Source organism: Oreochromis aureus, linkage group 5, assembly GCF_013358895.1.
Source record: "Oreochromis aureus strain Israel breed Guangdong linkage group 5, ZZ_aureus, whole genome shotgun sequence".
In the NCBI taxonomy this organism is placed as follows: Eukaryota; Metazoa; Chordata; class Actinopteri; order Cichliformes; family Cichlidae; genus Oreochromis; species Oreochromis aureus.
The window spans coordinates 26,566,035-26,579,714 of record NC_052946.1 but is presented as its reverse complement, the minus strand read 5'-3'; the positions used below and the strand labels follow the sequence as shown (position 1 = coordinate 26,579,714).

General features: G+C 39.1%; 2 protein-coding genes across 3 annotated transcripts; one reads left to right on the top strand and one right to left on the bottom strand.

The window, feature by feature from the left end:
* Positions 1-392: 392 nt before the first annotated feature.
* Positions 393-3,594, bottom strand: tma7 (translation machinery associated 7 homolog). The gene is made up of 4 exons (XM_031735786.2): positions 3,448-3,594; positions 2,531-2,586; positions 1,845-1,932; positions 393-1,184 (listed from the first exon to the last, which is right to left on the bottom strand). The coding sequence occupies exons 1-4, from the start codon at positions 3,461-3,463 to the stop codon at positions 1,150-1,152; spliced, it is 195 nt and encodes a 64-aa protein (XP_031591646.1). The 5' UTR covers positions 3,464-3,594; the 3' UTR covers positions 393-1,149.
* Positions 3,559-10,390, top strand: ccdc51 (coiled-coil domain containing 51). 2 transcript variants are annotated; one of them, XM_031735785.2, is made up of 7 exons: positions 3,559-3,687; positions 5,268-5,348; positions 5,437-5,653; positions 5,757-5,894; positions 6,011-6,175; positions 7,292-7,498; positions 8,078-10,389. In XM_031735785.2, exons 2-7 carry the CDS (start codon positions 5,344-5,346, stop codon positions 8,639-8,641), a joined length of 1,296 nt encoding a protein of 431 aa, XP_031591645.2. In that variant the 5' UTR covers positions 3,559-3,687; positions 5,268-5,343; the 3' UTR covers positions 8,642-10,389. The 2 variants fall into 2 exon arrangements, with proteins under 2 accessions (XP_031591645.2, XP_039468356.1); XM_039612422.1 differs by lacking the exon at positions 3,559-3,687 and adding an exon at positions 3,804-3,823 and having other exon boundaries at positions 8,078-10,390.
* Positions 10,391-13,680: the final 3,290 nt, after the last annotated feature.

Here is a 13,680-nt window from a genome sequence, read left to right as displayed (position 1 = left end):
AACCAGAAAAGTCGCCCCCTGCTGGCTATTAGAATACTTCAGGCATGTATGCACTGGCTTCACTTTCAAACTCCAAAAGCGACATCTTTTATATACATACTTTGAGAGCAGTTTCTATTGCAAAATAAAAAGTATTAATGAGTGGAAAAATGTATAATATTATGGAAAAATAACATTTAAATTTTACAAGCATGTATGCACCTTTTTGTTTCATCTGTATGTGACTACAACACTTGTTGCTGGTCAATGTTTTTGGTGACAAAAAAAAAAAAATGTTTCTCTAACTCTGTAAAAGTTGTCTCTTCAGTCCTAAAATGCTGTTATTGTTTAATTTAATAAAACCAGAAACAGATTAGACATTTTAAAAGGGGGTTCAAATAAAGCATCATCACTACTGTTTTAATTACTTTAATTTAAACACAGCCTGATAATTGAGCTTTAAGTGATTTCTTACCAAATTAAAAAAACAGAACAAACCATAACAAGAAATAATAATAAAAAAAAAAAAAACTTTATTGGCATCTCCCTCTTTACAAGATAGCAAAAATCATGGACTTGGGCTGGTTTGTGTTTGACAGTTTCACATGGAGACAAAATGCAGTGGACATTAGCTTTACACTCCTCCTACATCTTAAGCTGCAGGCCTTCATTTCTATACTAGGTTTAAAGATCTTGGTCAATATACACTGATCAGCCACAACATTAGAACACGATGTCATCGCCTACCTAAACATTGGTGCATGGCAGCAGCCTCCTCCAGCAGGACGCTGAACTATACACAAAGCAAAAACTGCTTAGGAAATACAAAGGTGTTGGCCTGGCCTCCAAAAATACCAAGACCCAATCTGAGCAGGCTCAATGGGCAGAATGAGATCCACTGCCAATGCTTCCACACAATAATGATTTGTGGCTGATCTGTGTGTATGAGTGAAACATCACAGTTGGAGGGCCATTGTCCTTGAAAACCTAACATTGTTAAATTTATTCCCTGTACTGCCCCACTGAAGGTTGAGCACCCAAGCAGGTTTTGAGTTTGATGCTGTTTATTTTTTTACAGAGCAAAACAAACTGTAGTCTTTCAGCAAAAAGACGAAGGAAGCAAGACCGGGAGCAAACAAAAAAAACAAAAAAAAATCAGCAGCTCAGGTTTTACTTCTTCCCAGATTTCTTGATGCCACCTCCAGCTGCAAGAGAGAGAAAGCAAACAAAAAGATTGGATGTCAGAAAGCATCTAATTAAAACTGCAGCAACAGCTGTGGCCAGTGAAATCTCAAGTCTGAAAATATATTGATGACTGAAAGACTTTAAAATTAGAGGTTTTCTCACACAATAACATAATTTTACATTTTTCTGAAAGGCGAGGTCACTGCAAAGGCATGCATGCTTATAACTAAAAGTCTGAAATCAAAACAAAACAGCATAAACAAAGTCTAAGCTATTTAAATTTGAAAGGGGATGCAAACATCAGAGAGTAGTGAGGTCTACTTTAGGCTAAATTTGCTGCAAGTCTGGGCTGTGTTTCAGTTTCCTGACCTGCAAAGAAACCACAAGCTGTAGAGTGAAACAGCAGGGCTAACCTGAGGCTTTCACTGTAGCCAAGGCAAGAAATGCCCAAATTAGGATCTCAAGGTTAAGCTAACAAGTTGTCAAATATCTGAAAGCAGTCTATGGACTGGAATAACTTAGAAAATTGCAAAAAGTGAACCCCGAAAACTGAAATGAGCAATGTAGCAGTAGTTGCAGCAGTAGATGAATCTGGTACTATGTATTTCTTCACTTCTTGTTTTTGTGCATGGTTCTTTACAAATACAAACTAAAACTAAAACTCTAAACACAGCTCTTACTTAAAGGTCCTTTTCCTGATGCTTTGGCCTTCAACGCCTCCAGGGCCTTCTGTTCTTCCTTCTGCTTCTGCTTGAAGGCTACATCATCCTGCAGAGACACATACAATTTAAAATTTTCCTACGCTTCTGTCTTATGTTCAGCTCATTTCAGGCAACAGCTGACATTTACCTCTAAATATCTCTGCCCTTCAGTCAAATAACAAAAATTTATATTTCATATGATTTCCATTTATCAGCTTCTTAGCTGACAGCTGAAGACATCACACTGGGTTGTGTAACGCCATGATATGGATATCATGATTTGATTTGATTTTGTTACCAAATTAAGGAATACATTTTTATCACCAGTTCTAATTTTCAGCAGTGTTCCTTTGATGGGTAATAATACAGGTTAATAAAGAAAAATTCCTAAAACAAAACTAATAAAATTACAAAGTAGATCACAAAAAACAGAAAGGGTTAGCGAAATGATCCATACATCAAAGCTTATGTATCAAATTATCTGTTAAAACAGTTTTACTTTAAATATAAACAAAAACTAAATGTATAAAATATCACAATGATGCAATGTGAATGGCTTCTTGTCCATGTTAGCTTGATTACAAAGGGATGCAAATAATTTAGAGGCTTGTTATTAAATGTTTTATACAATCTATGGTGATGGGAATAAAGGACCAGATACATACATCATCCACGTCCTTGTTCTGTTTCTTGGGGGCCTTCAGTGGTTTCTTCTTACCTCCTGAGAAATAAAATTTACATAGATACATAAATACAATGACAGTAAAATGAAACTTAGAACAATAAAAGTAAATGAATAAATAATAAATTAAGTAGATACAAAATATGAAAACCCAAGCTAGACAAAAGTATTTAAAGAACAGATCCACAAAGTTAAAATATACAAATAAAAACAGTGAAAAATAAACCCTATATATTCTATAACAATGGACTATGTCTGAACGTTTTTCTTTAAAATAAATTGATAAAGTCTAGACAATTTCATCTTCATTATCTTATTAAAATAAAATACAAAATATAAATAAATTTGCAAGATCTAATAAACAATAGTCAGTGAATAAGAATGAAACATTACACGAAGGAATATGATCCAAGTTACGTCAATCAAATAACACAGCGTTCTTTACTTTTTTTTTAATGTTTGCTTGGAAAAAAATAAACCTAAACTCTTTAAAATCTGCTTCAAGCTAAATGGCAGTCAGATGACTGCGAAAGCCTGAGCCTCGAATACAAACCTTAGTTACCACCAAGGGTTATTCTAAGAAAGAAGAAGAAATATATATAAATTTTAAAGATTTCGTTTATATTATCTGTTGCCTGAGAGAATGTTTATAAGCCGAATGTTCCATTCAGTCCCAATAATTTAGAAATGATCTGAAAATATCTTCTACCTTCCGTATGTATATCCCAAAACAGAAAAAAACGTAATATGGCAGATTTTAACTGCAGATTGGTCGGAGAAAACGTTATCTTTAGCGGCAGCTAGCATTAGCCAACTAAAAACGCTCTAAACTGAAAATCACCAGCATCTTTTAAGATGAGCAGATTTTACAGATAAATCTCAAATGAAATAATCTCCCACCTTCTCTTCCAGACATGTTTACAGCTTGGTATATAATTTAAAGGAAAATAAAGTTTGCTGCGAATACAACTGGTACTTCTCGCTAATCCGCGCTGTTAGGACCCCGGTGAACCGGAAATAGAATGCCTGCTTGTTGCCTGTCTCAAAGAAAACTCTTGACATCAATATGCTACAATGCTGTTACCCTAAAGAAACGTAATTCGTGTCTTATGCGTGCACTGACATCATTGAAGAAAACGGGTATGTTTACTCTGTTATATCGCTTTGTAAGTAACACTATCACCGGAGTCCCAAAACAGTGTAAAACTTATGAAAAGTCAACTAGCCGGTAGCTACATGGAGCTACATGGAGCAACATGGAGCTAGCTAGGAAGAAGTAGGTGGAACCTAACCTTGGTGGAAAAGTACTCTTGATATAATTCATACAAAGTAGGCCTATTAAACCACATCTCCTTTAATTTTTATGCTAGGTGATTCCTACGAAAAGTCATCTAGTCGGTAGCTGGCTAGGTATGAGTCGTTCACTGTTAGCAGGATGTGAGTTCGCTGTGTATACGATCATTTTTAGCACAGAGTTCATATGTGTCACGTTTCCTCCGCAGGTTGTACATTTACTTCAAATGTGAAGTTAACTATCAGATTTTATTTTTCACCTCTTCTTTGAGTGTGCTTTTATTTATTTTGAGTTTTACAATTGCGTTGGATATAACCTAAATGTCTAAAACAAAAAAAAAATCTAGTCTTATAAATTTTAAAGAAATCCAATCATGCACTTTCTAAAGCTTAGCAGGCTAGGCAATGCTGCCCAAACCTCTGGAGGATACTGAGGTGTCACTGATTACATTTCACAGTATTTATTAACAAGCAGGGGTTCAGTTTTAGCCCTTTAATTTGCATTACTCATCAGTGAGTGACAGTATTCTCTTTGTCCTTATGTTTCATCAAGGCTGGATTGCCTGTAAGTCTTTAAGATTCAGCGTGAATACACCGTTACTTCGTAAATTTGGAATCTGTGGCATTCCCAGTGTCTCCAGTGTGTGCTGACTCTGTAGCAGGAATTCCTCCTATTATCCTGAACGCCTACCCTGAAAGGAATCCAGGGTGTGTCCTAGTCAGATATCCAAACCATCTCAGCTGACTCCCTTTGATGTGGAAGAGCATCAGCTGTACCCTGAGCTCCACTCAAATGATTGAGCTCCTCGCCCTGTTTATAAGTCTGAAGTTCTTCCACCTCTTGGATCCATCATCTTATTCTTTTGGTCAGTGCCCAAACTTAGATGGCATAGGAGAAGGCAGACTGACATTTTCTCCTCTGAGCTCATATCTCTCTTGACTGTAACAGACTGGTACAGCTTCATAATTCACCAGTACTTGAGGAAGACCCGGGTTGCTTTAATCTTTGCACTAGGAGTAACAATTATCTCCAACCCCAAGCAGGCAGTCCACCCTTCTCCAGACTGAGAACTTGCCCCTCAGCCTTGGAGGTAATTATTCCCAGACCACCAAATCATGGATCCACTGCCCCTTTAAAAATGATATCCATACATTTTTTGAACTGAATCTGTGACAAAGTGCAGCGCTGGTGAGGTTGGCAGACTAAGCTCTCACAGTGCCTGAATGGCCTCTGAAAGCGTGTCTATAACCACTACTACTAAGCAGGATCTCTGGGAGGTTTAAAAATTATCTGAAGAAACTCTATGTTACTAGATGTTCTGTCTTATACAACGGCACACCCCCTGCTGACTGCCTACACAAGATGCCACGGATCTTATACAGCTGACGGTTTATCAAATTAAATTGTTTTCCCTTTATTCTCCCAGGTGCCTGTTCCAGTGTTGGCTGCTGTGACGGTCAGTCTTTGACTATTTTTAACCTGCACTGCTGCTGCTCTGCTCAATGAGGTACTGGTGTGAGCATTGTTTCTGCATTTTTGATTGTAAATAAAAATATAGCAAATATTACTGGTTAATGTTATATTTACTCTGTCAGGTACAGAGGGGCTCAGATCTGTCTTTGGGCTCATGGCTCATGCTGTCTGTCCCGCTACTCGCTGCCTGGCAGAATCACTCAGGTGCGAACCTACAGTGCTCTCCATCAGCCTGGTTCATCATCATCATCACCACCACCACCTCCAAACAACCCTTCCCCTCCTGAAGGGAAAAAAGGAGCAGAGCTTCTGAAGGAGCGTGCCTTGGCTGTCTTACAGGTACAAAAAGGATCTTCTTCTGACTGTAACAACAGAACTACAAAACACGACAAAGCAAATCTGCACACTGTCATCTTTTTTCTCTCTTCTCTTCATCTTTAAGCATGCAGGTGAGTTTGGGCGGCAGTGGAGTCAGAGGTCGGCTCAGGCAGCCACCGCAACAGTGAACCACTGGTGGGAGAAGTACGAGGAGTTTGTGGGGCTGAATGAGGTCCGCGAAGCTCAGACAAAGGTCACTGAGGTCAGTAAAAACACAGCGTCCGAGTTTAGTCTGTGCTGACATGACTTAGTATAGAATGGATAAGGAATGTCAGGTGCTTGTTATACAATTCTCTGACAGATGTTTGTGTTTTCCAGGCTGAGGCAGCATTCATGGTGGCCAGAGGAATAGTGCGTGAGGCTCATGCTAGCCTGGAGGCTCAGCAGGGCAGGCTGAAGGAGATCAGAGACCGACTGGACAGAGTCTCAAGGGAGGAGCCACACTACCTGGAACTGGCCACAATGGAGCACAAACTCCTACAAGTGAGCGGAAGCTATTAAAATACACAAAATCCATGTCCTTGAGTCATTAAAAATTCAATATCTTAAATTTCCTGCAACTTTTGTTGTAGTTTGTTTTTCAGATTTGTTTGTTTAAAACTGGGAAAAGGATAGACGATGAGCTTAATTTAGATTAAATTTGTAAAGTTGTGAAAATTTGAATGTCACTAACCTAAAATAGAAATCAAATCATTTTCTACTGGTCAACCAGCAACTTTATTATATCATCAGAGACACAAGTAGAAAAACTATAAGCAGACAGTGATTCAGGACAGGTGTTTGAATCCATCCCAGGTCACAGTGGAGAGAGTTAAGAGATAGAAAAGCCATGTCAAAACAGCAGTTATTCAGTTATTGAGAATATAATGTGTTTTAGTAATATGGCATCAGTGAACGTAAATAACGGTAAAATACAACAGTAAAGATGAACAGAGTGGCCTTTATTTTAGGTTCTGTTTTCTTATATCCCTCTTTTGCAAATTTACCTATTTGTCATAAGGAAGGATTTAAAACATTATCTTACATTATCCTACAATCAAGACTCACTGCATTTAATAATAAATAAATCACACAATTGAGAGATGCTGTATAAGAAGAGACATACGAATAAACACATTCAGCTGGAAAAATAGTCAATAATTTGCTTCATATAATACGGTACATTGACTGCTGTCTAAATAACTGTCAGGGATGGCAGGACAAATAGCAAAAACCACATATCAAAGTAAAATCTACAGATTTACAGATGCCTTGTTTTATCTCACAGACAGTACAAAAACCACAGAGATTCTCTTTACTGCCATGAGTGAAAAGAAATAAAATAAAATACCGTACTGTGGGTATCACTGGTTTGTTGGAGACTAGTAGGCGTGGATTTTAAAAACAAATCTTTAATTTATTTTTAATTGAGGTCAAGACTTCCATAACAACACGCGGTCCATAAACTGTTGGTTTAGGTTTTATAGTTGGCTTGAGGTCAGTAGAGGAAGTGGAAGTGCTTTTATTTTGAGTTAACCACAGTTCACATTATGCAATCATACATCATTAATGATGTCGGATGAGTAGATTGAATTTAACCCCACCTCTCTGTCACTGCAGGAGGAGCGCCGCCTCCGGACAGCGTACGAGAACGCAGAGGGTTCAGAGAGGGAGAAGTTTGCTTTATTCTCAGCGGCCGTTAGAGGAAGCCACGAGAAGGAGAGGACGAGAGCGGAACGCACCAAGAACTGGTCCATCATTGGCTCGGTGCTCGGAGCCCTGATCGGGGTCATGGGGTCAACATACGTGAACCGAGTCCGCCTGCAGGTGAGGAGGGGTGCTACACTAGGGGACCTCATTCAGTGCACCGATTTTTTTTTTTTTTTTTTTTACCTGAAGCAACTGCACTGGTACTGTTCCAACACCCTCCCCTAAACTCTGGGTCTTACTAAAACTAACAACAATGTGAAGCTTTGTACCTGTTTTTGAAAAGTGTCTCATGTTTTTTATTAATGTTTTTAGCTTTACTGTTATAAATGCCAACAAGAAATAAGAAAATGAAAAAGATGAATGAGAACAGTTCACAAGCGTTGTTGAAATTGCGAGTGAAACAGAGTAAGATGTGGACTTTCTCAGGAACTATACCCATACCCAATAGCAGTGTAATTCCTGTTTCTGGAACGTTTGCCATGCAAAACCTACTGCCGTGTTCCTTTAAGAGAGCCTTCATAAGGCCAATTTTGTACTTAAAAACAGGTTAAGTTAGAAAAATGACTGGACTAGCCTCCTTTATGTAGGTTTTTCCTTTAATATGTCACCCATCTGTAATTAACACTTACCTTTATCTGATCCTCACCAAGACAGCAGTTATTTCAGCTCATATATGTTCTCTTGTCTCCTCTGCAGGAGCTGAAGAATCTGCTGCTGGAGGCCCAGAAAGGTCCAGAGAGCCTGCAGGAAGCCCTGAAAGTCCAGGCTGGAAACCATCGCTCCCAGCAGGACGAGCTCCGAACGCTCATCGACAGTCTCAGAGTTGCTCTGAGTGAAGCCTTCGCACAGAGGAGCGCTGTTCGCCAGGACAAAGAAGGCACAGCCCCACACTCGCCCTCTGTGTCTGTTTCAGCCTTGAAAGACCTCCACACAGGAAGCCAAAGGACCGAGTCCCTCTTAGAGTCCCTGCCGCCAAAACTAGGACAACTGGAACAAGGGCTTGGGAAAGTTGAAAGAGAAGTGTCAACAGTGAGGAAACTGCTGGAGACCAAACCACAGCTTCAGACACAAGCTGGTCCGCTGTTACACGAGAGACCAGAGAGAGCTGAGTCTGAGGCGGTGGTGAGGAGTCTGGAGGAGACCCAGAGGACTCTGGGAGAACAAATCAGGACCACCAATTTTTATAATGCAGTGTTTGCCTACACCGCCACTGCCATCACCATCTCTGCTGTCTACCTGCTGCTCAGAGGAACTGGTTAAGATACGATACCTCCAGTTTGAATATGTAAATGTACGGGAACACTATCGGGCGCTGGGAGTAATAATCTGAACAAATGAGTGCAAATTACAAACCTCAGTGAACTCGGTTTGAATAATAAACCGGCTGCAGGTGTTGATTTGGGTTTATTATCTACCTCTGCTGCTTACTGCACTAATGAGGCCGAGGACTTCTTTTAACTGCTTCTAAATATTTAAAATTCACTGATCTCAAGATGGCAGATAAACAGGAGCGCTGTTGGTATATGTGAATGTCACTTTAGCAATTTAGAAAAGAATCCCACATAACAACAACTAGAAATGATGTTTGTTGTCTAAACTGAACAAACCACTGAATCAGACTTCTCAACAAATACCCACAGGAAACTTGAGTCTGGGTTATTGTAGTTTAGCATTATAGGTTTAAATAAAAGAATAATAAGTAAAAGGTAGACTTCTGAAGAATAAAAATTAACTGATGTGATATTCTGTACTTTTACAGATACAAAACTATAGTAAGTCTGACTCGAGTTCTCCAGCACAATGTTTAGGTGACTTGGGTTGATTGATTAGCTGATACAGACACATTCATGGGGCCTTATTATTCCTGCTTCTTACCCATGTTCATTCTCTCGTGTCTTTTGCTGCTAAATTTTCCACTACTTTTAAAAGCTGGTCTCTAAATGTCTCTGTGTGGTCTTTGGTACTAAGGAGGTCAATACACTTCAGAGCTTTCTCCTCTGAAATCAGCTGCCTGCTGTGGCTGAAAATAATGCTACAACGGCAGTAAGAGTGGACCACAAAGACAGAGTTAGATAAACAATGAGCTTTATGAATTATGATAACTTCAAGGCCGATATTGTCAAACTTTTTGTGGTGCATATATCCTGTGTACTTATCTTTCCATTATACTTTAATTATAAATCGGAAATTGCAAAAACTGCCAAAATGCGTCTTTCCGTGCAAGAATTCAGAGTTTCTGTACTTTGTGCCACCTTCTCACAAAGTAGTAGCTCAAAAATAATAAAATCAAGACTTGTAGCCGTCGACATCATCAAACAGGAGTAGAAATGGGGCATAATCAGATGTGGGGCCAGGTCGTTGCAGTGCCATGTGAGTTTTCAGCGTCTTGATTCAGCCTTGTACTCATCAGCCTTGGATGTAGTTAGTTGACCAGCTGAACCTCAGAGGGACCACATCACAGGTCATGATTGCACCACTGGCATTCACCTCCAAGCTAAAGCAGGACAGAAAACTGAAGGGAGCATGTTCATTTACATTTAGATCTGAAAACCTGTATCTTTGATTTCATGGGACATAATATTGTGTTTACGTTGAGGAAAAATAGAGAAACGAACAATAATGAGAACTGTGTTTTCATTAACGTGAGAAAAGTCGCTGAGATGGACTTCAAAATGCATTTTGTTCTTTAGATAAAACTACATATTTACCTGAGAACAACCACACCTATGCACTGCAGTGTAACGCTCTCTTAACCCTCTCCAGTACTTGAACCCGTGTGCCGTCATGTTGGTGTCGGGCTGTTATGTAGCTGATGATGTCTGCTGAACTGAGCGATGATCCCTGTTTATTAAACATCCATATGAAGAAACTGCTGTTGCAGAGAGTGATTTACAGGCTAACACTGAATATCTGTCTTCCTTTGTTTACCTGAAGGACCCGTGAAAGAAAAACTGTCTTTAAATGGCTCTTATGTCTGAATAATAACACTAAATACAAATATATTCAGTTTGTTGTCATTCATCACAGCAAACATAGAAATTCTTTATGATGAAAGACATTTTATACACACAAAAAGCCTAAGTTATACATCTGTCACAGATCAGCTTTTAAAACTTCTGAAACAAAACTTTCAGGCTTAATGTGTAACGCCCTCTGTCACCAGTAGGGGGCAGCCGCTTAACACTGATAGAGCACGCTGCTCTCAACTTTCTCCGGTCTGCTGAACAAGTCGGAAAGGCCACTATTACGCTGCTTTTTATCGCTGCACAGCATATTGTGCTCATTCAAGGGAGGGGACGCTTATCCCTGAATGACCTGATAGTCCTTAAAGACAACCTGTTATGCTCATTAGCAGCTCTATATTTTTATTATTGTCCTTTGGATGAGTCACAGTTCAAAATAAAACTTTTTATTGGTCTGAATTTATTCTAACAGTGTTGCTTCTGGAGACTTTAACTGCTGAAGCATTGTTCATGAAACCTTCACGGACAAACAAAAAAAGTTTGTTTTTTTCCCAGTCTTGTTTGGAAGAACTGGTTTGCGCACATTGTTTATCTTTCTCTTTTAAAAATGAAAGCGAATGTGAGTAAATCCTTGTAGCTAAAATATGTCACGTATTGTGGAAACGAGGAAAGTTTGCATGTTCAAGCGTCCACATACTTTTGGCGCGTATCTTTGTAAATCTACTGCAGCAGGTGTTGGTCTTTATTTAGAACAAGGACACACACGCACACTCCTTTTTATTAATTGATTAATGTTGATGGTGATTTGGAAAATAAACTTGTTCTTTAAGCTCTTTGAAGCTCAATAAATATTTTGGGCTGAAAAGGATTCAAATTTTAATCGTGGCAAAAACTTTTGGCTTAGAAACAAAGTATTCATGGAGTGAGCTCATCAGACCTCTGACTGAGGCTACATTAGCTGCTTCTTGCACAACAAACTGAATCCCAGAGAGAAATGAAGACATTTGAGCATGGTGGGAAACACAGGTGCTGAGGAAGAAGAATGTGTCAAACAAAAACAAAGCATTCCTCCTTAGAGGAAAGAGAGTCAGCGCTTAAAACTCGGTGCATGTTGGGTCATCTGTTAAGACGCAAAGATCTCAGTAAAATTTGAAATCGCAGTGTTGCAGCAGCAAATTGAATCGTATCACAAAAACACCACAAAATAAAGATGAGATGCATAAAGAAGTCGTTGTGTGATGCTCACTTTGTAAGGAGAACTTCTATAGTGTTTGACCTTTTCCCTTCTTGTTCCTGACTTTATGCCAAAAAGGTCCCAAAGACTCACATCCAAGCATCTCAGTGCTGTTCTCGTGACATATTGTATGCTTGACTTTTTTTTTCTCAAGGCAGCAGCAGCCTCATGATGATTTTACATCTCTTCTGTCTTCTAGAAAGGGCTTCATGGAACGTGCTGAAAAGTGGGAACACCGCTGTGTTTGTGCTGTTGTTGTATTTTGGGGCATTTTAAATAGAATTGTGTGAATAATAACATAACTTCCTGTGAAGTACTGGCCATCTGAGAAATAATATTATTTAGCACTAATTAGCAGGTATTTGTGTCTGTACATTTTACCCGTGCAGCTCATCGACCAGCTGACCAAGCTTACAACGTGTCATCTTCTCATACAAAAACAAAAACAACACGAGTCCAGAGACCAGCCTGTAAAACAGCCTATGGATAACTTTCAGATTGCCAGTTTGGCAAAAATGGTTGGAGTATTCCTATTTTCGGAATTAGGAATACTCATAATTTTGATGCTGGAATTGAAGCTAAAGCTGTAATTTCAGTGGTGTCTCCCTCAGTCATGTAGCATGACAAAAACTGTAAATGATATGGTCTCATAATGCTTCATATATGCAACCCCAGTTTCAAACGAGATGAGACGCTGTGTAAAATTTAGATGAAAGCAGAATGAAATGATTTGCAAATTTCCAACAGTGCCCACTCCCACACACAGTGCATCCTTGGCACAGTGTCTTTTCTTAAACTTGATAAGATCAACCATTCTCTTTGAGGCAAATTCCTAAAGTTCTCAGACTAGTGTCGACCCCTCCTGACCTTTTTTAGGTCATTATAATCTCATGATAGTGCGACCTCACTCCTTGTCCTCCCACCTTTCTGCTATATCTTTTCATTAATTCAGTTTTTCATTTACTCTCTTTGTTATTATTTTTTTCTTCACCTGGTTTTGAAATTAAAACCAAAGCACAGTAAGAGGGGGGAAATGTAAACCTGTCAGTATGTTAATATATCAAACTGAGCATGAAAGAGCGAGAATGCAAGTAAAACAATAAACAGAGAGGAGGACGAAGAGGAACAGAGACAGTGAAGGGCTCAGAATAATGTGAGGGGGAGGGAAAAGTCCAGTAACGTGCCTCCTCACATGATAGCGGTATCCAGGTCACCCACTTCAGCCACTCTGTATGTGTGAGAGAGAAAACTCACATGCTCATAAGCTCACAAGCCGTTCTTTATTGATAAAATGATTTCACTGCACTGTCCTCTGAACTGCAGCGTTTTTGTTTCAGCGAGTCACACTCAAAGAAGGAGCACAAACCATTTTACTCACAGTTTGTGAGCTTAGGCTTTCAGTGTCGCCACTTTGAGCCAACATTTAATACATCTAGAAGATTTTTGTCAGTATTCATGAATAAAGTTTAGAGCCGTGCATTAAACGATAATGCTACAATTTGGAGGGTTGCTCTTTGTGACAGCATGCAATGACAGAAACCAGCAGCATTTCAGCAAGACTCTGAACCGCACGGGTCACCTTAAAGAAACTCAAAGCAAAATCAGTTGAAAGTCAAATCTCCCATTTCTCCTAAAAACTACCACATTTCATTCTAAGAATAAAAGTGTAACGCCACATCAACTGTTTGAATTAGTTTCAGCAAAAACACTCTTCAGGTTCAGACTGCAGGGAAATTTGTATTTAAATTTAATGAGGAAGATCAATTTTCTCTTGTCTCTGTTCCTTTTCATGGCTGAGCTATTCGTGCTGCTCTATTCTCTGTTTTCCTACACTGTCGAAATAGTCTCATTCAAAATTTTACATCACCGTATTTATCCAATAATCTGTCTGCCTGAATTCTTCAAATTTTCTTTAAATTCACTATGATCTGTCTCTTTCCCTTTCGGTACATCAGTCCTACAGCCTCTCTCCTATCATTCTCCACTTTTGTTTGGCTCATTTCCATCCATTCTCATCCATTCAAAATCAGGTGACGATAAAAAGAATGATGAAAACCCTCAACCTTGTCAAAAAAGCCAAAAAAGGTCACCTGTCACTTTGC